Source organism: Quercus robur, chromosome 3 (assembly GCF_932294415.1).
Source record: "Quercus robur chromosome 3, dhQueRobu3.1, whole genome shotgun sequence".
NCBI lineage: Eukaryota > Viridiplantae > Streptophyta > Magnoliopsida > Fagales > Fagaceae > Quercus > Quercus robur.
This window is the reverse complement of record NC_065536.1, coordinates 20020620-20046666: the sequence shown is the minus strand read 5'-3', so window position 1 is coordinate 20046666 and position 26047 is coordinate 20020620. Positions and strand designations below refer to the sequence as shown.

The window sequence follows — 26047 nt, the reverse complement described above, 5'->3', positions numbered from 1 at the left end:
AGGATGTCGTTTTGGAGGAAGTTTTTTATGAGATCCATCCAGCTGGGACTCTTTCTGATCTGATGGACCTGGGCCGGGTCTCTTCTAATGGGACTCGCTTGGACTAGATCTTCGACCAGGATCGTTCACGGCAGATTATGCGCTGAGGACGTGGCGAGAGTGGCCAGCGAGTCTGCATGGGTGTTTACACTCCTGGAAACGTGTGTCAGGTTGAAGGATTCAAAACTCGACTGTAGGCGTTTGACTTGTCCTAGATACTCTTGCATCCTAGCATCTCTAGCTTCCAGCTCACCCATCACTTGGCCGACGACCAATTGAGAGTCCGAGAACGCTTCTATTACCCTTCCGCCCAATCTTTGAACCATCGTCATCCCTTGAAGTAAGGCTTCGTACTCGGCCTCGTTGTTCGTAGCTGAGAACCCGAGTCTTAGTGATTTTTCAATGGCAGCACCGTCCGGCGATATTAAAACTATCCCAACTCCAGATCCTCTCTGGTTGGCCGCGCCATCCACGTAGACCTTCCAATGCGAGGTCCCACCTGCTGAAATTGTACCAACCGATTTTCCATCCATGTCTTTCTTCTCGGTTATTGTTTCTACAGAGGGTTCAGCAAACTCCGCGACCAAGTCTGCGAGGACTTGACCTTTGATGGAGGATCTGGGCATATATTTAATGTCAAAGGCCCCCAAAAGGGCACTCTACATGGCGATCCTTCCTGTGTAGTCGGCGCTTCGAAGCACCGCTCGAAGGGGAAGTTGGGTTAAAACGATGACCGTATGCGCCTGAAAGTAGTGAGGGAGCTTCCGTGTGGCGTGTACTATCGCCAGAATTGCTTTTTCCAAAGGTAGGTATCGCACTTCGGCCTCATGTAATGATTTGCTCACGTAGTAAACCGGTCGCTGCACCCCATTGTCATCCCGTATCAGTACCAGGCTCACAGCATGGGGGGTTACAGCTACGTATGCAAACAGTATCTCGTCTACCTCAGGGCTGGACATGATGGGTGGTCATGACAGGTATTCCTTAAGTTGCTGGAAGGCGCGAACACAATCCTCCGACCATTCAAACCCTTTCCACTTATTTATCAAGAGGTAGAAAGGTCGACATCGATCCGCTAATCGTGATATGAACTTGTTTAATGCTGCGATCATGCCAGTGAGCTTCTGCACTTCTTTCGGATTCCGAGGAGCCTGTAGGCCGTTAATTGCTTTGATTTGATCGGGACTTACTTCTATTCCCCTGTGGGTTACCATGTACCCTAAGAATTTCCCAGACTCGACCTCGAATGAGCATTTGGATGCATTGAGTCGCAACTTGTGCTCCCTTAAGATAGCAAAGATGATTTCAAGGTCTTTTACGTGCTCGGACACCATTTTACTTTTTACGACCATATCGTCTATGTAAACTTCAATGATTTTGCCCAACTGTGGCTTGAACATCCTGGTCATCATCCTTTGGTAGGTTGACCCTGCGTTCTTTAGTCCGAATGGCATCACCTTATAGTGGTAATTTCCGATGGGTGTCATGAAAGCCGTCTTCTCCTGATCTTCTAACGCAAGGGGTATCTGATGATAGCCCTGGAAGGCGTCCAGGAAACTCATTCGAGGGTGGCCCACGGTTGCATCTACCAATCAGTCAATTCGAGGTAAGGGAAATGGGTCCTTTGGGCACGCCTTGTTTAGGTCCGTGAAGTCCACGCAGACTCTCCACTTCCCTGTTTTCTTTCTTACCACCACCGTATTTGCCAACCATTCAGGGTAAAAGACCTCTTTAATAGCCCCTGCTTTTTTCAGTTTTGCCACTTCGTCTCTTACGGCACTAGCATGTTCCTTTGAGGGGCGTCGGGGTGGTTGCTTCTTCGGAGTGGAAGATGGGTTAACATTCAGGTGGTGACAAATAAGGCTAGGATCAACTCCCGAGGCATCGTAGGCGACCCATGCAAACACATCGACATTTCTCCTGAGAAATCCGACTAGTTCCTCTTTTTCTTGAAAAGGCAACTCGGAGCCGACCTGGAAAAACTTCTCCGGGTCGTTGTTGACAGTGAATTTTTCCAAACTTTCACACCTTATCTCCTCGGCTAGCTTATTGTCTTGCCCTGCCGAGGCGGCTGGTTGCTATAAGTTCCTAGGGGCCGAGGACTCGACATGGGACCGATGTAAGATGGCGGCCACCATACACTGCCTGGCCATGGCCTGATCTCCACGAATCTCTTCTACTTGACCTCTTGATGGGTATTTTACTTTTTGGTGAAGTGTGGAGGACACGGCTTCCAGGGCATGGATACATGGCCTGGCAACTATCGCTGTATAGGGTGAGTAAGCATCGACTATGATAAAATTTACCTCCACCACCTCCGATCCAGTTTGTATGGGTAGTCTAATCTGCCCCTTTGGCGTAACAGTCTTCCCTTCGAAGCTGATAAAGGGGGAGTCATAAGCTATTAAATCCTCCGGCTTCAGGTTCAGCCCCTTGTATAGATCAGGGTACATTATCTCTACTGCACTTCTTGGATCTACTAACACCCTTTTCACATTGAAACCTTCGATTCTTAACGTAACCACTAAGGCACCGTCGTGAGGTTGGATAGTTCCTCTCTTATCCTCGTTTGAGAATCCTAATATCAAAGAGCTTCCCTTTTTAGACCTTTTAGGTTCCCTTTGCCTGTCCTCGGAGGGGAGCCGACCAACAGCCAGTACCCTGGAAAGGGGTGGCCCAGCTCTTCCTAGTGCGGCGAGGATAACATGTATCGTTCCGGTGGGGGGTCTTAGTGACACATCCTTTCGAGGCTCTTGCATTGCTGGATCGGGATGGCCGCTCGAGGGGTGCAGAAGATGACGCAGCTTCCCTTCTCGGACTAACTGATCTAAGTGATTCCATAGATTCCTGCAATCCTCAGTGGTATGCCCATGGTCCTGATGATAGTGGCAGTATAGGTTCTGGTTACGTTTGGAAGGGTCTCCAACCATCTTTCCCGGTCATCTAAAATAGGCTCGTTCCTTACTTTCTCCAGCACCTGTTGTACTGGCTCCCTGAACACGGCATTCATTGCTTGCGTGTTACTCTGTCCAGCCTGTCGCGAAAAATCTCTCCTCGACTAGTTATGGTTATATCGTTCCGACCTAAAATCATTTGCTTTGGGGGGAAAGATCTTCTCCTTTCCTCTTCCTTGTAGCTGATCTTCTTCCACCATTTTGTACTTGTTGATCCTATCCATCAACTGATGAACGTTGGCAACTGGTTTACCAGTGAGAGATTTCCTTAAGCCATGCTCGGTGGGGAGACCGCTTTTGAATGTGCTGATAGCAACATCATCATGGTTGTCATCTAACTCGTTATACACCTCCCAATATCTATCCGAATATGCTTTCAGGGTCTCTCCCTCGTGCATGGATAAGGACAATAGCGAATTGAGGGGTTGAGGGACTCTGGTATTTGTAATAAAGCGGGAGCAGAAAGCCTGAGTGAGTTACTTGTATGAGCCTATGGAATTTGTCTTCAGGCTATTGAACCACCTCATCACCATTGGTCCCAAGCTGGATGGGAAGACTTTGCACATTAGGGCTTCATTTTGCGAGTAGATAGCCATTTTTTGGTTAAACTGACTCACGTTCTCTACCGGGTCTGCTCGGTCGTTATAGATGGCGAACGCTGGTTGGTTGAAGCGTCGAGGCAGCTTAGCCCCTTCGATTCTTTACATGAAGGGTGACCTTGAAATCTGGTCTAGCGCCCTCTTCATAGCATCATTTCCCGAACCCTTGCTGGATGGGCTCTCGTATTTCCGTACAGGGCGTGGTTCCCTTTCGTAAGAAAAGGTTTCACTTGGGGGGGTCCTTGACCTCCGTCGGCAACTCGCATCCTCCCCATTAGAGGACTCATTTGAGCTAGAGGGAGATCGTTTGCACTGCACACGTCGTAACTTCCTTTTCAGGTCATCTATCTCTCACTGCATGGCCTAATGACTATTTCACCTCTGGGATACATGACTACCTATCTGAGTGTGACTCTGGCTCGTCTAGATAGTATGCACGCTTCCCTCACGATTCCCCCTGCCACCTGGGTTGACAGGGTTATTTTGCCTCTGGGACTCAATGGGTTGTGTCTGTTGGAGTTAACCTGGTGAGGATTCTCCTGGTGTGTACCTAGTTCTACCATGCTCGACCGTTGTGCTAGCTGATACCTTAGTTCTTCTCACAGACGGCGCCAATTGTAGGGACACGATTTTGGTTAACCTAGTCCTGGACGGTCAGGCCCCGGCCCAAGAAGTCCCACACAATGAATTTTATAGAGTATGGGCTGAAGAACTCGGTTCCAGTTGGTTCAGATGGTTTGTTGCATGTCCTTAGTAGATGTAGAAACATGAATCAAGAAAATGGATGCAAAAGTGGAAGTTTTATTCATGGCTATGCATTCATACAATGAATCCTTGCCCTTCTTTCTCTCTCCCTCTCTTTTTTCGTCCCTCCCTTCTGAGGGACTCTTACATATTATATAGGCCCTCTTTTATCATCTGGGCCCTACACTTGTTGATCATCCAAACCCCCACTTGAGCACCTGTCCCATCAGACGCCCTTACCAGTTCTTTATGAGTTGCAGTGACCAAGGTAACACTGTTCAGGGGTCTTCTCTTCATTAATGCGGCCAGGAGAGTAGTTATGGTGCATTTAATGTGGTGGTGACAGCCTTTGCTGGGATATTTTGAGCCTTCTTTCTTTTTACATGTTTGGAGTAGGGGCTACAGTAACTGGGATGCATCATTGACCTGGACTTTGGAACGTCCGAGGAGGAATTACTCCTCGGACATGTTTTCTTCGCTCCAGTTGGCTTGGGCAGGGGTTATGGGCCGCGACGTCTCCTCGGACAGAATGGTCCTCGGACAGGCCCAAGACCCAGCCAACTTGTTATTCTGGGCCGGTCCCCACACAGATAAATATAATCTCAACAAAAAATTTAAGAAAAATCTAACAATGAATACATTGAACACGATGATTGTGGGATTAGATCCAATAACATATTTCTTTCATTTAAGTTTAGCTGGATCAAAATAATTTCTCCTCTTTCAGTTAAAGTCGGCTCAACCCATTGTGGGGGCTTAAAAGCAAAAATTTTAAGTAAGATTTTTTTTTTCTTATATTTAAATATTAATTGAAGAATATTTATATTTTGATTTTTTTTTTCATTTAAAATTCAAATTTTCTTGCTTTTGAAATGCAAAATTACTAATAAAATTGTGTTATAAATTCAGCTCACATTTCTTTTTCAATAGCTTTTATGGCTATTTTTTTTTTTTTTTTTGAGAAACAGTTTTTATGGCTAATTCATTTAATCATTTTTGTAATATAGTTGATCTTAAATAGGATGTCTATTCATTTTAATTTTGAAATATTCATTTCTCCAGAGTTGATCAATTGTAACATCTATATATAATGCGTAACATGTATATTATAGCAATATTCCATAAGCGATACATGCATTAGAAAGAGAATCTAGAATTTTTGTATAATCTATCCGTTTTCAAGGATCGAAGCAGGAGCTAATATCTTCATGGAAATACTCTCACGTGAAACCTACACCACTTGTTCCTAGTGGGATCCCTAGGACTACATATGTGCTCAGGTTTTCTTCAAGCATTTCTAGACTCAAAATTTACTGCTTTGCTTGCCCAGCTAGCTACGTACTAGTATTTATGAAATCCACCAACTACCCACCAATAACCACGATATCTTCCTTTTTCAAATCCAAACATTTATAGAAGGATTCCGACTCTCTAAATTTCCTAAATATACTTCTTCCAAACCTAAAATCTTGATGTGTTTTCCCCAAAACTTGTGCTTTCTTTACGTTGAGTAAGCATGAAAAGGGAAAATGACTTTTTTTTCAAGGATCCAAGAAGAAGTTGATATTTTTGTGGAAATACTCGTGTGAAACCTAGACCACTTGTTACTAATGGGACCCCTAGGACTACGTCTATGTTCAAGGTTTTCTTCTAGCAGTACTAGACTCAACATTTACTACTCTGCTCGCCCAGTTAGGTTCGCAATGGTATTTTTGAAACCAACCACCCACCCACCAATAACCACTGCATCTTGCCCTTACAAACCCAAACCCTTACTGAGATATATCTTCCAAACCCCAAACATTACTTTGTTTTCTTCCCCAGACCTTGTTGTGCTTTCTTTATGTTGAAAATTAATGAGTTTATGGTTTAAGTTTGAATAGTTTATGACCACTACGTTCCTAACGGTAATGAGTTTATAGTTTGAGTTGAAATAGTTTTGACATTGTGTGATTTAATTTTTCTTTTTATATTAATAATTCAATGATTATAACGAGAGAGAGAGAGAGAGAGAGAGAGAGAGAGAGAGAGAGAGAGAGAGAGAGAGAGAGAGAGAGAGAGAGAGAGAGAGAGAGAGAGAGAAGTTTAAAACATAAACATCTATATAAAAAATATAAAGAAGTGCTACTTGAATTACAAAATTCTTAATAATTAAATTATTTATCATGAAACATCTAAAAAAAATAGACTGAATTTGAAACAATCTCTCAACTATAGATTAAAATTATAATTTGTTCGAAAATTAATTACTTGAAAAAGGTTAAAAGGAAAAATGAGAAAGATAAAGATAAAGACAATTTAAAAAATATATATTAATGGAGGACTTCGGGATTGCTGGTCTCTGTCAACCACATTACTTTGTTCACATTGTATTGATTAGGCCTGTCCACGGGTCGGGTCGGTTCGGGTTTGGGTCTGAACCGAACTCGACCCGTTTGAATCGGGTGGATGAATTTTAGACCCGTATTCGACCAAATAGTCGGGTCGGATCCGGTGCTTCGGGTCATCGGATGGGCGGGTCGGAGCTGTCGGTTAGGTGGGTTGGGCCATTAATATGGGCCCAGTTTTTGAACCTATATGAAATTTTTGTAGGTAAAATTTTATCAGCCCTTTTAGCCCACTTTTAGCCCAAATTAAGGAGTTGGCAGTTTTAAAAATTATTTGGGTGCCATAATTTTTGAACTTTCCATATAAAACAGATTGGGCCTCCGTTTTCCCTAATTTTTTTTTAAAAAAATGGGGCTTTCAACTAAACTAAAATTAAGCAACTTCACTTCCAAATATATTGGGCCTTTAGAACAAAATCTTCCTAGAAAAATAACCTCACCAAAGGTCACAAAATAAGCCAATTTCTACCACTTGTTAAGCATTAAATATCCTGAACAAAATACCCCACAACAACACAAAATAAACCTATTTTTACAACATCCGTTCAGCCTCCACACATGGACCACAAAAACTAAACTCATCAATATATATTGTAAAACCTAAACAAAGAGCACAACACATGTAACACAAAATCCTATTTTCACCACCTGTGACTTGTTAAACAGCCACATTGACTACCCAAAAATTACCACAACAAATAACCTGGACAAAATAGCAAAACAATACACAAAACGTGTATTTCCATTCCAACAACCACACAACAAGTGATTAATTATAAGGCAGTAAAATCAATGTTTCCACAAGGCAATAAATAATAAGGTAGCAACCTTGCTGGCTATACAATGTTCCCAACAATATAATTAATTACAAATTATAAAATACTATAGGTATTTCCAAAAAAAATAGCTTTTCCCAAATATTAAATGACAAATTCTCAAGCTTATAACTAATAGAAAAGAAAACCTATATGATTCCTAGGATTTCTTTCCTATAAGCATTAAGACTAGTATTGTTAGAAAAGCAATTTACAAAAAAGCTTCCAAAATGTTCCCAAAAGGTTCTGCCTCCTTCACAAAATAAGTGATTCCACCTACAAAAGACAAAAAAATATTTAACAAATAATACATTACTACCAAATGCAAGACCAAATATAAAGGGCAGCAAGCCAGCAAGCTTATAACAGTAAGAGGCCAAAGGCAGTAACATACCAACTCAGTTATCAATCTTCAACACTAATTATGGGTCGTTTGCCTAAGCTAGAACCCAATTTGGAGCTAGTACTTGCTGGTGCACTTGATGATGACTGTTGATTTAAAACTAGAAGAGAAAAGGAAATAAATACAACATATTAAATTTTGTTTGAACATGAGACATAGACTATAGGTTCTAGAATTTAAACATATTACCTAAATCATGAAATTCCTCCTCCAATGCCTCAACCTCATCCCTTGATTGGCGATGAGAAATTGGTACTGTGGCTTGAAGCCAATTTTGTGCACATACAAGGTTTTGAACCATGAGAGGAGAGAGAGAACTTCGAAATGGATCAACAATGCGGCCTCCGGTGCTGAATGCTGACTCAGATGCAACAGTCGAAATTGGTATAGCCAGCACATCCTTAGCCACTTTGGACAACATTGGGTACCTACTAGAATTGTCCTTCCACCACCCCAACACCTCAAAATTCCCATCCCTTCTACCATCACAATTTTCAGCTAAATACTTGTCAACCTCATTACTACAACCTATAGATTGCTCAGCTTCTAAGAAAAGCTCATACCGAGAGTGAACCATCACATATGGATCACTTGCATCACCTACCACCATCGGTGTCCTCTCACCCCCACTTGATTCTTCCACATTTGGGGAATTAACAGAACAGAAAAAAGTATACAACTTCATCAAAAGAGCTTTCACCTTATCAACCATCACACTCCCCACTTCATTCCCATAAATTTCAGAAAAAGAGAACTTCAAAAACCTCAATTTTTTTCGTGGATCAAGAACAACAGCCATATACAAAAGAGGATTAATCTCATCACCTTCCCCCCAGTATTTCTCAAATTTAGTTTGCATGTTTGTGGCTGTGTTTTTCAAGAGGGAGTTTTGGGATTTAACTAAATGAGAAATACTCTCCTGAATAACAAAGATTTCATCAAAAAAGGCATTTGAGGTCACATACAAAGAGCCAGAGAACTTCTTTGTTGCATTGTAAAAAAGCCTCAAGAAAGTCACAAATGCCCTACAATTTTGGAAATCACTCATACAAGGAGATCCCAAACCACCACTATCTTCCTTGCTCCTAAAATATGATGAATAACCATCATCTTCAAAGTCCATCCTAAGGAATACTTTCTCGAATTTTTCAGTAGTTTCTAACATAAGGTAAGTTGAGTTCCACCTAGTAGGTACATCTAAACAAAGAAGACTCTTGGACTCCATACCTAACCTCTCCATAAAATTCCTAAAGGTTTGATTTCTATTAGGCGAGGACTTCACATACCTCACAGCTTCACGCACCCTAGCAACAGATGCATCAATTTCTTTCAAACCCTCCCCAACAATTAGATTTAGGATATGGGCACAACACCTCATGTGCATTAACTCATTTCCTAAAACTGTCCCATTCCAATCTTTTGTTACCCTTTGTAAAAATTTAACTGTGGTTAAATTGGAACTAGCATTATCCACTGTCAAAGTGAATATGCCATCAATACCCCACTCAATCAAAGACATCTCAATCTTTCTACCTATAGTCTCCCCCTTATGATCTTCAACTTGACAAAAATTTAAAATTCTCTTATGCAACTTCCAAGCATCATCAATAAAGTGACATGTGAGACACATATAATTCAAATTTTGTAGAGAAGTCCATGTGTCCGTAGTAAGACACACCCTACAACACTTCAAGGATTTCCTAAGCTTCTCTCTCTCACTATTATAAATTCCAATTACATCTCTAGCCACAGTTTGTCGAGATGGAATATCTTTTACACGAAGCTTAGGTTGTAACGTAGTTACATATTTCTTAAACCCATAACCCTCAACACACCTAAAAGACAACTCATCAATTATTATCATTTCAGCTAGTGCCTTTCTAGAAGCCTCAACAGAAAAAATTGTTGACACAAGTTTGAACCCTTCATCTCCATCATTTTTGGGTTCAAAAGCCAAGGTTTTCTGCCCTTTATCTTCTCTATTAGGGTTCTTAGGACAGATTGTCACATGAGCTAATAAATTACTAGTACCACAACTCTTACTATCAGCCAGATATGATTTTTTACAATAATTACATATAGCCATAGTGACACCATCGTCTACCTTTACTTTTTCAAAATGATTCCAAGCTAAAAACTTTTTCCTACCACTACCAGTACCAGTCTTACTCACTACACTAGGTGGAACTAGGGGCAACTCACCATCAGTAGCTTCAGTTTGGGTTGCAACAGCAGCCTCTTGGGTGGCAGTGGCAGTAGCACCATCTGCTTGGGTGGCAGCAACACCATCCGCTTGGGTGGTAGCAGCACCATCCGCTTGTGTAGAAACAAAGGGAGCATTAGTGGAGGAATCCATGACCTAAAAAATCAAACATAGAAATTAGCAAACTAACAATTAATAATAATAATAATCAAACAAACCAAAAAGGAAAATCTTTGATACTTGAATCTAGATAACAGCATTCTACATAAAACTCTAACAAAAAAAAAAAGAACAAAATCCCAACTTTTAACACAAAACACAAAGGGAAACAAAAATCATACCTTAAAGAAACTAGGGGTGTTGGAGTTATGAATTTGAAGACTGAAAACCCCACTTGGACAACTTTCAATTCCTGAGTAAAATTAAAATAGGAACAGAATTAATCAAACAAATAAACAAAGAACAAAAAACTTGGGAGTTTATTTGATTTTTAACAGTATAAATTTTACTAAATAATAAAAGCTGAAACATTGAACACATCCACAACAGCTTAAGTTACATGCATCAACTCTACGTCTCTAACAAAAAAAGAACAAAATCCCAACTTTGAACACAAAAAACAAAGGGAAACAAAAATCATACCCTAAAAAACCGTGGGTGTTAATTTCAAGTTTGAAGACACTGAAAACCCCACATGTACAACTTTCAATTCCTGAATAAAATTTAAATAGGAACAAAATTAATCAAACAACTTAAGTTACTGAACAAAGAACAAAGAACAAAAGTAAATGGTTAAGGTTTCAACTATTTCTAGTTAGGGTTTCAAATTATAAAACTTAGGGTTTATTTGATTTTAACAGTAGATTTTCATAACATATATAATCAATGAGAGACTGAAAAAAAAAGAGATGAGAAAAGGAGAACACATACCCTAGGTTCAACCCATATGATCGGCGGCAGGGAGAGGAGTGGCTGCTGGTGGTGGCGGCGGCAGCGGCGGCGGCTAGGTGTGAAGAACTTGTAGTGAGAAGCTAGGGTTTGGACCTTGGAGTAGAGAGAGGCAAAGTGAGAACTGAGAGTTTGAGAGTGTGATCTGTTCATTGGTGAGAAGACTGAAGATGCAAGCTTTTAAAGGGTGAAGATTGAAGACTGATGAAGATTTGAGTCTTGAGATTTCGTATGAAATTGGTGAAGGGACTGTAGAGATTAGAGAGTGAGAGGCAGAGAGCATTCGTGTGAGACTAGAGGATTTGGTGAAAAGATTCCAGGTTTTGAGGATTTGAGATTGAGAATCTGAGATAGAGAAAGAGAGAGAGATGCAGAGAACATTACTTTGAGAGTGAGAGGTATGAGATTGCGATTAGAGAGAGAGAGAGTGACTGAGGTCTGAAGCCGTGGATATGGTGAGAGAGTGATTAGGTGAAGAATGAAGAGAGATTGAGGCCGTTGATCACTTGATCTTGATTCGGTGAAGACTGAACTCTGAATAGTGAGAGAGAGTGTTGGGATATGAGATTATATCTAATCAAATATTTCATCTTTAATTGTGACCGTTAGATTTTGATATTAATTTAATTTTAACCGTTGATTTTGAAATCTCTGACTCTCTGTGCTGTGCTAGGAGCTGTATTGCTGTAGCCTGTTGAGTAGATTGAGTAATATATTTATAACCGTTGATCTTAAACAACTCTTTCTTAATAAATAAATAAAAAATTTTAAATGGTTGGATTTGAAATTGGGAAGTTGTGCCCAGTTCAGCTTCAGCACGTTACCCACTCCACTACCCAGACGACATGACTTATATCAGACTGAGACTGAGTGGTTTATTATTTTATTTTATCAAATATTCGGTCAGGTCGGGTTATTCGGATTTTTTATTGTGTAACCCAAAACCCGAACCGATTATTTGGTTCCTCTTAAAACAACAACCGTATCCGACCCGTATATGCACTCGAATTCACCCGTGGGCCTTCGGGTCGGGCGGATACGGTCGGGCGGGTCGGATTACACGAGTCGCTGGACAACCCTAGTATTGATGCTGTGGGACACATAGAGAAACCAATTTGACTTCATTTAATATAAGGTGAATAATTAAGCTTCTCCCGTACAATTGACGGCTTGGTGATTGCCCTTTACACACGCATGTGACATGCTTGACCGGCCATGCACGTAAATATTTATGGACATAATATTTGTTTACTATTTGTTTCCATGTGAGCATTTTCATCGGCTCTCTTATAAAAAATGTCATTTTGAAATATTAAAAGTCTATTTTATTATTTTAACACATCATTTTACAATTCACCATTTATCACATCTTCTATTCTTTGATTTTAAACATTAAAATAATATATTTGTAACACAAAACTCTGCCAATATACCAAACACAAATAGTGGCAGTAGCCACCACCCAACGACCAACAACCACCACCACAACCAATAGCAACCAACCAACAACCACCGCATCCTCCACAACCCAAAACACAACTCAAAACAAACCAAATAAATTCCAACCAAATATCCACAACAAATCCACAACGACAACCACCACAAATCAGATTAAAAACAAAAAAAAATAGGTAAGAAAGGTAGAGAGATCTGGCAACGGTGGCTTTCTTTGTCGACAGTGGTGGCTTTAGATCGGCGGTAGTGGCTAAGATCAGCTTCACGTCGTGGCTGAGATGTGCATTAAACGAGCGATGCTGCAACTTCAAGCCGTGGTTAAGATGGGTTTAGATCTAGGCGACGTGGCAGCTTCAGACTGAGGTGGCAATGGCGGCTTCAGACTAGCGACAATGGTGTCTTTAGATCGACAGCGATGGAGTCTTCAAACTAGAAGCGATGGCGGCAGCTTGATCGGTGAGGGCGGCGGCTTGATCGATAAGGCCGCCATACCGTTGATTTGAGGGTGAGGGAGGGTGATCTGAAGAAGAAAGAGAGAGAGAACATGGGTTGGAGAGAGACAAATCAATGAGAAGAAAGAGAAAACATTGAATTAAATATTAAGAGGAGAGAGAAAAGGTTGAATAAAAAATTACTATTTTGGTTTAGCATTTGTGTCTGTATTGTCTCATATTTGAGACAGTACTGTAGCATGTTGCAAAATTTTAGGAGATTTGGAACACTTCATGAAGCTTGAATAGTGGTGTTTGGTGTGCCAAATGCCAAATATTTAGCATTTGGCATACCTGATGAGAATGCTCTAATATTTATTTATTTATTTATAATTCAATCGTTACAAAGAGAGAGAGATGGATTTGAATATTGTAAGAGATATAAAATCAAAGGCACAAAACATTTTCATAATTTCATTTTAATATACGGAAGTTTTTTTATTTATTAAGTTTTTATTGATGTATAATGAAAGTGAAGTCAATGAAACGTCCTTCTTGTTTTCTCTATCTTTTTACAGACCATTCCAACAATGAATACACCGTACGCGCTGAGTGTGTAAGGAATCCAATAACAAATTTCTTTCTTTTACGTTTAGCTGGACCAAAATAATTGCATCTCTTTTAGTCAAATTCGGTTCAACTCATTGTGGGGTCTAAAGTGAATATTTTAAGTGGGGTTTTTTTTTTTTTTTTTTTTTTTTTTTGTTATATTTAAACATCAGTTGCATAATATTTATATTTTGATTTTTTTATTTAAAAAAAATATTTTTTCTAGCTTTCAAGATGCAAAAACGCTACGTATGTGTTTATACTTTTTTAAAAAAAAATAAAAAAATATGGTTCTACAGCTACGTTGGTTGTTGTTTTTTTTTTTTTTTTTTTTTTTTTTTTTCTCACCAGTTTTGAGAACCGCCATTATAGGAGACCTAATGCAACTCTTTTAGAAACTTCCACTAGCGGTTGGCCTATTAAGGCAATTTAAAACCGGCGCTTTTTAAACTGCTGCTATAGATACCCTACTGCAGCATTTTAAGAAACTACCACAATAAATAGAACTATTATTAAAATTCTACTAACATTTATTTTTCAATTGGTACTATAATTAATCCACTTAATTGATTTTGCGAAATAGTCGATTTTAAATACGATTTTATCAATTTTAATATTCAAAAATTAATTTCTTAGACCAACGGTCTTCTCAAAAAAAAAAAAAAAAAAAAAATCTTAGACCAAATGTAACGTATATATCTTTAGTAATATTCTGTAGGTGACATATATTAGGAAAACAATCTAGTATTTTTATATGATTGAGTATGTTAATTGGAGTATTTTTCTCGTGGGTTCCAGTTAGCTCAACTGGTAAAGTCTCTGATGGTTGTATAAGAGATCTAGGGTTCAATCCTCGTCTACATCAAAAATTGATTGGTGTCTTGGTCTGATGATAAAGAAAAAAAAAATTCTTAGACCAAATGTAATGTATATATCTTTAGTAATATTCTGTAGGTGACATATATTAGGAAAACAATCTAGTATTTTTATATAATTGAGTATGTTAATTGGAGTATTTTCATTTATTTGTAGAACTTCTTTTAAAACTTGTATTATGAGAATAAGTTGAAACCATCAATATCAGAATGAATATCATGTTGGAGATAGTCAATATCTCTTTTTTTTTTTTTTTTTTTTTTTTTTAAGTAAATAGCCACTGTCTCTTGGCAGTGTTAGATTTTAGGCATTATATATACATTGGATTTCAATAATGAATTTGTTTAGAAAACTATTAACTCTAATTTTAAACCTGAAGGAGAGAGAAAGAGAGAAAAGAAAAGAGTCCTTTCACCTTCCATGTGTTTGGAAAAGCAAAAATTTTTACATGCACACTTAAACTGCCGCAGATGAGTACAACACACTAATAGAGTGCACAACATTTGAACAGAGGATAATTTTTTTGAAATTTTACATTATTGTATAAATAAATAATGTATTGTATTGGCCAAAAGAAGCGGTCCTCAAATTGTTTTTCTTAGTTAGAGGCCTTACATTTATAATTATTGTTGTTAAATACTATAAGACAAACAAATAGTGTGATAAAGTTACACAATAACAGGACATAATTAAAAAAAAAAAATTAAAAAGAAAAGAAAAGAAAACAAACAAACTCAAGTTACACAATACTAACAAAAGGCGGATAGAAATCAATACAAATCTTTATTGTCCAAGCAACATCATTACATAGAGACAAATAAACAGTTTATACAAACTCTTACTCTCCTTCGTATTTAAACCTTTGCTTCGGTTGCTTAATAGGATCTTAGAACCATATTAATGCATTACCTTAAAAAAGGATTAGTTCAAGAAAGCTCAAGGAGATGAGGAAGAGGATGGATTGAAAACAACTTGCTTAGCACAACTAAGCACTTCATTAGGCCCTGTTTCTTCTTGGTTAACACCCATAAGATTAAGGTAATAAAGGTAATGAGCTATGATGTTGTTCATGGACTCATTATCGCCTTGACCGCAAACCAAATCTCCGTATAGTACATTCATGGTAGCACCAAAACCTGAAACTCGCTTGCCCAAAGTGTCATTCTTGGTGGGTTTCCAATAGCCAATAAAAACTTCGTGTGCTGAAGGTTGGTGCTCCTTAATTGGCATCATCCATCTCCAAATTGCGACTTGGAAAGCTAGGGTGGCATTTTGTTCAATGTATTCCGGATGGTTCAACAAATCCACATCCAGTTCTTTACCGGCTTCTCCGTAATTGTAGTTCCTATTGAAAGTATTAGAAAATATAATTTTTTTAGATTGTAGAATGCAACTATGAATTGATCTACAATAAATTCTTCTGGGTAGGGAACAAAAGACATTTACGCGTTTTAGTGCAGTAGAAAATTGTATTTCCTGAAAATTAGTTACCTAGATTTCGATTGAAAATGCCTTAGGTGCTCTTATTTGAATTATGTTAGAAAAAGGATCTCATTTTAATGTTTTATTTAACAAATATACATTTAACTCCATCGAAGTTTCAATTTGGGATAAAATTGAACAATACCATATAAGAAAATAATTCAAATGCAAATTTGTAAAGGATGTATGATATGTCAAAGTGATTGAAAAAGTAGATACCAATAGATTGGTAGAGCACCCCGACTGTAGTATGCAATTCCAGAAGTGCATGGATAAGTATTTTTGTACTGCTCATCACAATAATATGAGTTGGAATTCGTTTTCTTGTAATGGCATAAACTTGAAGCTGATGGTTCCTTAGTGGTCACGTTATATTCACCTGAAATATATCATCCACTTTTACTTTGCATAGAGATTGAGTATAGGATCATTGTCTGTAGCTCAGATACAAATTTAATTACACACAACTCATGGATATATAGTACTCCAGATTAAATCATATAGTTCCAACTTACAACCCAGTCGATTTTTAAAAGAAAAGGATCTACGTAAATCACTCTCTGTAAATTCAAATACAACCCAAAGCTTCATTCATTTGCTCAAAAAAATGTAGGTTTCAAAAAATAAATTAAGGTTTTAATCATAAATCTCATCCCAAGAAGACCCTAGACAATGTAAAATGCGAAAATTTTCATTTGTTAATGAGTAAAATTTGTTTTCAGTTGAAATCATTTTAATCAAATACATGTTAAGAAAAGCCCAAATTATGCCCTGCAATATCAATTCTCTTAACACATTAATCAACTAAACTCAAGAAAAGAAATTTTAAAATTAAAATTATGATTCTATTGATGATATTTCAGTTGATTAAAAATCGTAGTCTTTATTACATATCCTATCTTCTGCTAACCAAATATTATATTGGGATAAAATAAAATTAGTAAAAATTGATTATTAATTAAACAAATCTAATCATATTTTAAGATTTTTTTCACCTTGGAAAAGAAACCAAATCAAATAGACAACAATTAAGGGACTGTTTGGTAATGTTGTTCTAGTAACATTGTTTGTATTTTTTAGAAATACGTGTGGGTAAAAAAATATGTAAAAATATGTATAATGTTGTTTAAAAATTGAAAAGTGTTGTTTAAACTACCATACCAAACAGTCCCGAAAGTATTCGAAGTTCAAATATAATACAATACACATGGGTCCCTCACAATATGCTTGGAGGGACCACAATATGTTCGGAGGGACCCATGTGGGTCCCACTCAACATGTTGTTAGAGAGCTTAGTGTAAACAACCAAAATATAATATTATTTTTCATATTGATCTAGTTTACTTAAACCCAAATTTGTACCCTCAAATCCATTTAGAACCTATGAAATCAAAGCCAGACAGAAAAGAAGTCGTCAAACGCATATATTCAACCAAACCAACAACATAAAATTCCAAATTAAAATTTCACAAAAGCGAAACTTTGAACTCACAGGAGGTTTTGGTGGCAACATGGGCAAGAAAAGCTGCAACTTCTTTGGTTCCCGTGAATTTCCGGTTGATGTAGGTAGTACCAAAGCCATAGGGCTGGAAGTAAGCAGAGGCAGTAATAAAAGACTGGTAGTCCCAGAATGCCTTATTTGCATGGCTCTCAACCTCAAGGGAGTCACGGTTTGAGAACATCTTCTCAAAATGGTTGATCTGGAAGTAGTCAGTAATGGCCCCCTCGACACAGCAATTTGGTGCTTTAAGCACGTGGCACGAAGCACATTCTCTCTCAAACTCACTCCGTTTAGCGCACCTTATTAAGGCGTCACAATTCACAAGCATCACTAATATCAATGCCGTTGTCAAGAGTGCACAGCACTTATACTCCATTTTTTGAATGTAAAAATTAACAAGGGTGGAGTTTGAATAGAGGTATGTACCTTCCCTGTATTATATATATATATATATATATATATATACATACTGGGGACTTGAGTGATTTAAAGTTTAGGAAAGAAAAGATAGTGAATTGCAAGTCATCAAAATTTCGAAGACTTGGGCGGGTCTTCGGTCAGAAAGTCTGCAGAATCTTTCGCTTTTTTAGCTGCCTCTTTACCTTATTTTATTTTTTTCGCTAAAGAGGTTTTTGATTCCTTTACTTCAAAAGAAATAAAGTTAAGTGGGGAATTGGGGATGGCAGTTAGTTGTTACATAAAGTGTGTTACACACTCCTTTTCTTTTCTTTTTTTAATATATATTTTTTATCCAAAAAAACTGAAAATGTGACACACAGTGTGTAACACTGTATTCTAAACTTTTTTTTTTTTTTTCTATTAAAAAAGAATAAGTTAACTAATTAATTTTGAGAGAGTTTTTTGAAAAAATATTTATAAAATCATTCACATGTATTAAATTGCACAATTTATTAAATTATTTAAATAAATTATGTTTTTTTTTTTTGCTAAAAAAATTATGTTACCATTAAGTATCATATTACCAAAAATAAACATGAATAATTTTTTAAGTTTGTAGCAAAATTCTATGGTAATTATGACAAAAGGGAAAAATCCTCAAAAGATCTAAGGTATATATTTGGTATGATGGACAAAAAAACAAGAGGGAGGTGTATCAATTTGTGGACCTAGAAAATAATGAAGAGGGCCTAAGTCTTTAAGATCAAATTTGGAGCTTAATTCGATAATATCATCAGCATACAGGAACAAGTATAGCAGATTGGAAGAATGGTTGTAGATAAAGAGTTTATCATTTTCACCTGAAGCTACAAAGCCAAGATGTAGTAATTGAAAGTTGAACCTTTCAAACTAGGCTCTAGGAGCATGCTTAAGTCCATAAATGGTCTTTGTGCAAAAGATAAACATAATTAGGAAAATAAGGATGTAAATAGCCTCGAGGTTGTGTCATGTAGACTTCTTCCTTCAAGACCCCATGAAGGAAAGGATTACTAACATCATGCGCTTCAAAGACCAACTGCAAGAGCAGGAATCAATCTCATTGTTATTGGTTTAGCAACTGGACTGAATATTTTGTCATAATCAAGTCCATGTTGCTGTAAATTATCCCTTGCAACTAGTCTGGCCTTGTAACGGGCAATGGAGCCATCATCGTACTATTTGAGCTTATATACCCATTTACAAGTGACAATATTTTGATCTAAAGGAATTGGAACGAGAGATCAAATCTACTGCTTATGCTTATGGAATTCGGAGTCCATTGCAGATGACCATATGTATGGATTGAATGAGAAGAGGCTAAGGATAATTGACCAAAATTTAGGGCAGGACAGTCCAATTGAATAAAGCATAACATGTAAAATAAACTTTGTTGGTAGATGGATTGAGACACAAAACATTTGGACAAAGTAGGGTAGCCTAGAAAGATAAGCTCAAAGGATCTTGGCTGAAATTTATGTTTATTATAATGCATGATTGAACAAAGGATAACAAGTACAACCAAAGGTCTTAAGGGCATTGAGAGGTGGAGGATGTGAGTGCAATTGTTCCCATGGAGATTTGAAGCCAAAAAGAGATGAGGGTAACATGTTTATGAGATAAAGGGGAGTAATGAAAGACCAATAATTGAGAGGTAATTGGACTTATGAAGTATATCTAGGCCCGTCTCAATAATATGCCTATGTTTTCTTCAAAAATTATACTTTGTTGAGGAACATAAAGATAAGATAAAAGGATGTAAAATAGCATGAGTGGAGAAAATGATTGAATTTCTGATTTTGTATATTCTCCTCTGCCATCAATCCCAAATCCCAATGGTATGTTTGTATGGAGAGATAGGGAGGATAGAAAATTGAGAAGAGAAAAGTAGAAAGAAAGCATTTTTAGTGGGTTTTTGGTTGGAAGAGGAAAAAAAAGTGGTAGGACCTAGTGCTTTCTCATTGAGTCCAAAAAAAAAATTTTCTCCCCAAATTGGGGATGTATTTTTGGACACAATTGCCCCTCCCAAACGTTATTTTTTTAGACTTTTTCTTCTTTGCTTTTTTTTGTTTTTCTCCGCTAATCCATTCTTGTTTTACTTTTTCTTCTTCTTATTTGCTTTTTCTTTTGCGTTGACCCTTTATTTGTTTTCTTTCTTTTTTTTTTTTTTTTGGGCATGATACATGCTTCTCTTTTCTTTTCTTTTCTTTTTTTCTTTTTTTTTTGGTGTGGTTGGTCATTTTTCTCTCTTTTTTTTTTTTTTTTTCATCTTTAACTGTGCATTGTTGTTATTCTTTTTTCTTTTTTTAACTTTTTTTCTTTTGTATCAGGCATGAGTTTTCTTTTTAGGTGATTGTTTTTTTTTTTTTTTTTTTTTTTTGTTAACGCATTTTTTTTTTAATTGGAAATCATTTTTTTAACAAGGTCTGTAAGTACATTTATACAAAATCTATTTTCTATCATTCCATTTTTCTTCTTAACCAAACAAAATAATTTTCACCCCTCCATTTTTTCACCCTTCCAACCAAAAATAAGTGAGGGAGACTAAAATCTTTTATATCCTCCCACTTTTTCACCTCTTCTCCATTTTCTATCCTCCCATTTTTCCATCCTTCCAACAAATGGATCCTAAGGAGATGAAAAAGTAGGAGAGATGAAAAAGTGGGAGGACAGAAGAAATGAAAATGTGAGAAGATAGAAGGGATTTTATTTTCTCTATTTTGTATTTGGTAGGAGGTGGAAAAGAAAAGGAATTGGAAAAAATGAGTTTGTATAAATTTACTCATATGCCTTTATTAAAAAATGATGCACAATTAAAATAAAAAGTGGCAATCACCCAAATTTATTAAAGAAGAAAAACCACGCCCAAAAAAAAAAAAAAAAAAAAACCCATCTCCCTTCTATTTTCTCCCCAAATTGGAGAGATAGAATATTGGTGGGCCAAAGAATAAAACACTTGGGCCTCACCAATTTTTCATTCTCCCTTTCTCTCCAATCAAATATCTATAACATTAGTTCTTTCCACTTTATTTTCCTTTATTTTCTATCCTCCTTACGTCTCCCCCAACCAAACCGACTCCAAGAGTTCTAATTTTGGTGGAATATTGAGTTTCAACTAGAGTTTTAAAGTGTTTAAAAATTAACAGAACTTCATATTTTTCTTTTTAAAGTAAAAAAACCCGTGTAATCTTGCGGAATCATTTACAAAAATGACATGGAATCTGAAACCAAGAATTGATATAAGGGGTGCAAGCCCCTAGACATCATTATGTACAAGCTGGAAAGGAACTTAGAAGACATATCATGTTTAGTCAATGAAAAACTCCGCATTTTAGTACTTATGCAGTATGTACATGCTGAACAATCTCATTCATGTGACTAATCTAAATAATACATATTAATGGTTTTATGAGTCGTTATATAACAGGGTTGAGGAGATTCTTCAAAAATTAGTTTGGAGGAATGCTTTGTCCAGTCAGCTTCTACCATGGAACTACTGCTTCATCTTGGACCAAATGCCCTTGTTATGAAACATCCGATTGGACTAATTGTGCGGCCCAATCCAAAAATTCAAAAGGATGGGCTTTACTAAGCTCAGATCAATTACACCAAATAAAGTGGACTCTCCTATTTCCAATGAAAGGATGACCTTAGAACAGGATTTAGGCCCAAATCTAGTAAAAAATTCACCATGGAAGAGGCGTCTGAGAACTTTTCTGACTTACAATTGCTTCCAAAGAAGAAAATTTTCAAAATTAAAATTAATATAAATATATAATCCGTCCAACAATTCATTATGTAACAAGAAAGACTAAATCAGTTAATCATATTATCAACTGAAAATGATGTTACCGTAATTTGGATAAATAATTTTATTATTAATTTTGCACTTCAAAAGGTGAGAAAAATATATTTCAAATAAAGCATTATATCTCAAATTGTATCAAGTTGATCTAGGAATCTGAGAAGTTTCAATTAACAACATATTTCTTTCATTTTTCTTAATCTTAGTCCAGAATAAATGCACATTTTTTATGTACGTAATGCTTGTTAAAAAAAAAAAATTGGAAGCGCAAAAATGAGATATTCCAAGATTTCACAACTAAAATGCATACTATACAAGCCTAGAAATTAACTTTCATATACAATCCACAGTAAATAGTTAAAAATATTAAGAAATTGAAAACAAAAATTATATCTCAGATTCGCAATAGCCGCACAACACTAGCAAAAGGCAGTTACAAATCACTAAATAAAAACTATTGACCTTCAAGCAAGTATAGCATCACACGGAGACACACACAAAGTTTATACATACAATTACTCTACAATTACTCTCCCTTAATGTTTGATCATTTCCTTTTTGTTACTTGATAGGTTCAGAGAACGTTATAAATGCACCTCCTTAAAAAAATGATTAGTTCAACAAAGGGCAAACTATCCATCAAAACCAAACAAAGCTCAAGGAGATGAGGAAAAAGATGGATTGAAAGCAACTTGCTTAGCACAACTAAGCACTTCTTGAGGCCCAGCTTCTTCTCTGCCAACACCCATAAGATCAAGGTAATATAGGTAATGGGAGATAATGTTGTTCATGGACTCATTATCACCATGACCACAAACAAGATCTCCGTAAAGCACATTCATGGTAGTACCAAATCCAGAAACTCGCTTGGCTAGAGTGTCATTTTTGGTGGGTGTCCAGGTGCCAAGAAAGACATCATGTGCTGAAGGCTGATGATTCTTAATTGGCATCATCCACCTCCAAATCGCAACTTGGAAGGCCAAGGTAGCATTTTGCTCAATGTATTCTGGATGGTTTAATAAATCCACCTTCAAATCTTTACTTGCTTTTCCATAATTGTAGTTCCTGTTGAAAGCATAAGTAAACAAAAAAAAAATTTGAATTGACGCATGCAATTTGAATTGATCTACACTAAATTCGTTTGAAGAATGCATCACTTAGATACTCATATTTGAATTATGCTAGAAAATAATCTCATTTTGGTGTATTTCTTAATAGATAAACATAAATCTTTGAACGAAATTTCAACTTTGGATAAAATTAATCGACATAAGATGGTAAAATAATTCAGATGCAAAGATATACATGATGTATGATCAATGTTAGTGTAAATGATAAAGTAGATACCAATAGATAGGTAGAGCACCACGACCAAAGTATGCAACTCCAGGAGCACATGGATAAGCTTTTTTGTAATGCTCATCACAATAATTCGAATTGGAATTCATTTCCTTGTTATAGCATGAACCCCATGCTAATTGATCCATGGTGGCCAATTTATTTCCACCTGAAAAACAACAACAACAAAAATCCACTTTTACTTTGCATGGATAGGTTGTGCTCCAAATTAGTTTAGTTCCAACTTAAATTGTTCTTTGGAGAAAATGAATTTAGTTAAATCACTATATGATTAGACTCACTTACAAGCCAACACTTTTCATTCATTTGATGAAAATACAATATAAATTTTTTAGGTCAAATTACGAAGCTAATCCTCCAGTTATTGAATAAAGTTCAATTTGATCCTTATACTATTAATTCTCTCAATTTAGTCACTCAACTTTAAAATTAAGTCAACTTTATACTTTGGTCTAATGTATGTTTAAATATTAACATAATTAAGAGTTGAAATTGATTTGATTTAAAAAAAAAAAAAATTTACATTTGCTATAATAATCTTCTAATATGTGTTCCATTATCCTCCTTAAAGTTTAAACGAAGAGAATATTCAAGGATGAACTAATTTCGATTTTGAATTTTTGGTAATAGATTTTGAAAGTTGAGGAATTAAATTGGCACAATTAATTTTTGAAAAACTAAATTAATACAAATAACTTAATGATATAAAAAAATTAAAACATTAAAATCCATTTCCAACTTCATCAAATTAAAACTTGCTTTTTCATATATATATATATATATATATATCTGTATATATTAAAAGGATTTAAAAAGTTAGTTATGCCTTTAAAAAATGTCAAAAATACCTCTAATCTAATTAGATAATCCTTATTCTTAAAAAATAAAAAATGGGGTTAAAATTGTAATTCAACAAAATTTTAAATAAAATAAAATAAAACTACTAGAAAAATTTTTTCCCTAAAATTAGCACTCTCTTTATTTAAATATATTTCACGCATGTTTGATACATTTTTTCCTAAAAACTAGCATACACTAAACCTAGCAGCTTACTCCATTTCAAATCCTAAATTTTAGTTTCTTAAAAATTCCTTCTTGTGTAACCTCACTAACAATAAATAAATTAAAAAATTACATTAAACTCAAAAAAAAAAAAAAAAAAACCATCATCGCACGTGTGTAACGCATGTGATGAGACTAGTGTGTATGTGTGTGTGTGTGTGTATATATATATATATATATATATATATATAAACTCAATAATTAGAGGGTTTTGAACCTTAGGTCTTCAATATACTCCCTCCGTCCCACTTTGTTTGTCCTCTATTCCATTTTGGGATGTCCCAAAATATTGTCCTATTTCTAAAAATAAAAGTCATTAATTTACTAATGTTCCTATTATACCCTTATTTTATTAATAATTCAAATTTTTGAAAATTTTATTTAAGGGTAGTTTTGAAAACTTATATATTTTTAAAAGGTAAACAAGACAATAAATGATGTTCCCTTAAAAAGTTTGACTTTTCAAATAGGACAAACAAAGTGGGACGGAGGGAGTAATAAAATTAAGTTTCAAATAAGTTTAAACACAGGACACACTATGATATATTTTATACTTAAACCCCTACAAAATTTGAATCCTCAAATTTATATTAAACCCAAAAAAAAAAAACAAAAAAAACAAAAACAAAAACAAAAAAACAAAAAGAACACCAAACCAAACCAAAAGGTCTGGTTTAAGAATCGGATTCTAATTTGGTTCTAAAAATATTTAAAATATGGGATTTTTTTTTTTTAATTGTTTCGATTTTTAAAACCATACAAAAACCCAAATTGAAGTTCACAAAACAGAAAGTCTGCAGTACTCACAGGAGATTTTGGTGGCAACATGGGCGAGAAAAGCTGCAACTTCCTTGGTCCCAAAGAACGTCCAATTCATGTAGGTAGTACCGAAGCCATAGGGCTGGTAGAGAGCAGAGGCAGTGATAAAAGACTGGTAGTCCCAAAATCCCTTATTTGCATGGTCCTCAACCTCAAGGGAGTTACGTTTCGAGAAGATGTTCTCAAACTGGTCCGTCTTGAAGTAGTTCCGAACGGCACCGCGACAGCATATTCCTGGTATTGCTGGATTGTTTGGGTTTTTGATACCAGGCCTAACGTATACACCTCGCCCACCCTGTCTCACTAATTCAACACTTTCAACTCCTTTAGATGAATTATCACAGCATGACTGGGTTCCCGGCATGCCCCGTTTCGGTGGTGGAAGCGTGTTGCAATAAGGACAGGGCTTCGGAAGCGAACCTCGTCTATTGTATGCCCCTTTCGATGAAGAGTACTCATCACAATTCACAAGCAATACTATAAAAGCCAATATTGTAAAGAGTACAGACCGTTTATACTCCATTTTTGCATGTAACACCAATTAAACAATTAATGGTGATGACTGGAAAAAGGTCTGTAACTTCACTATATATTTAAGAGGCTATCAGAAGTTGCTGCCTATAATCACGGCTAAAAAAGAGAAAAACGCGCTTTCCAAATGTAAAACGTGGGAAGCGCAAAACGAGAAATGGAGTGGCAAGCGCAAAAAAGAGGAAGAGAAAAACACAAAACGTGAACGTGGGAAGCGTAAACACGCTTTCCAAATGCATACTTAGAACTGTACTGACTGCTGAAAGAAGGAAAAGGAAAGATAGGGAAAGTCATAAATTATTTATTTATTTTTGTCACTATGCTAACCTAATTATAATCTCCTTATCCTTTTGGCACTTTTATCTGATCAATAAAGACCCTACCTTTTGAATAAAAAACAAAATGTTTTCTTTCTTTTTTTTCCTTTTTTTTAATAGTAAATTTGATTATACTTTTTTTGATTATACTATATCTACAATGGGTCCATCCATTTATGGATTTGTCATAAATTAATATATATAAATATTGATAATTGGATAATGGCAATTTAGAGGATAGAGTAAAAACGATTATTGGGGATGACATGAAAT

The 26047-nt window shown here is 36.1% G+C and overlaps 3 protein-coding genes across 3 annotated transcripts; all 3 read right to left on the bottom strand.

Moving 5' to 3' along the window:
* Positions 1-7749: 7749 nt before the first annotated feature.
* LOC126719372 (zinc finger BED domain-containing protein RICESLEEPER 2-like) lies at positions 7750-13954 on the bottom strand. Its single transcript, XM_050421939.1, has 4 exons — positions 13936-13954; positions 10486-10556; positions 8131-10300; positions 7750-7814 (listed from the first exon to the last, which is right to left on the bottom strand). Exons 1-4 carry the CDS (start codon positions 13952-13954, stop codon positions 7750-7752), a joined length of 2325 nt encoding a protein of 774 aa, XP_050277896.1.
* Positions 13955-15230: 1276 nt separating this feature from the next.
* Positions 15231-17882, bottom strand: LOC126717443 (chitinase-like protein 1). The gene is made up of 3 exons (XM_050419187.1): positions 17438-17882; positions 16165-16324; positions 15231-15808 (listed from the first exon to the last, which is right to left on the bottom strand). Exons 1-3 carry the CDS (start codon positions 17820-17822, stop codon positions 15400-15402), a joined length of 954 nt encoding a protein of 317 aa, XP_050275144.1. The 5' UTR covers positions 17823-17882; the 3' UTR covers positions 15231-15399.
* Positions 17883-22071: 4189 nt separating this feature from the next.
* Positions 22072-25642, bottom strand: LOC126717434 (chitinase-like protein 1). Its single transcript, XM_050419180.1, has 3 exons — positions 24915-25642; positions 23034-23193; positions 22072-22751 (listed from the first exon to the last, which is right to left on the bottom strand). Exons 1-3 carry the CDS (start codon positions 25447-25449, stop codon positions 22343-22345), a joined length of 1104 nt encoding a protein of 367 aa, XP_050275137.1. The 5' UTR covers positions 25450-25642; the 3' UTR covers positions 22072-22342.
* Between the last annotated feature and the right edge of the window lie 405 nt (positions 25643-26047).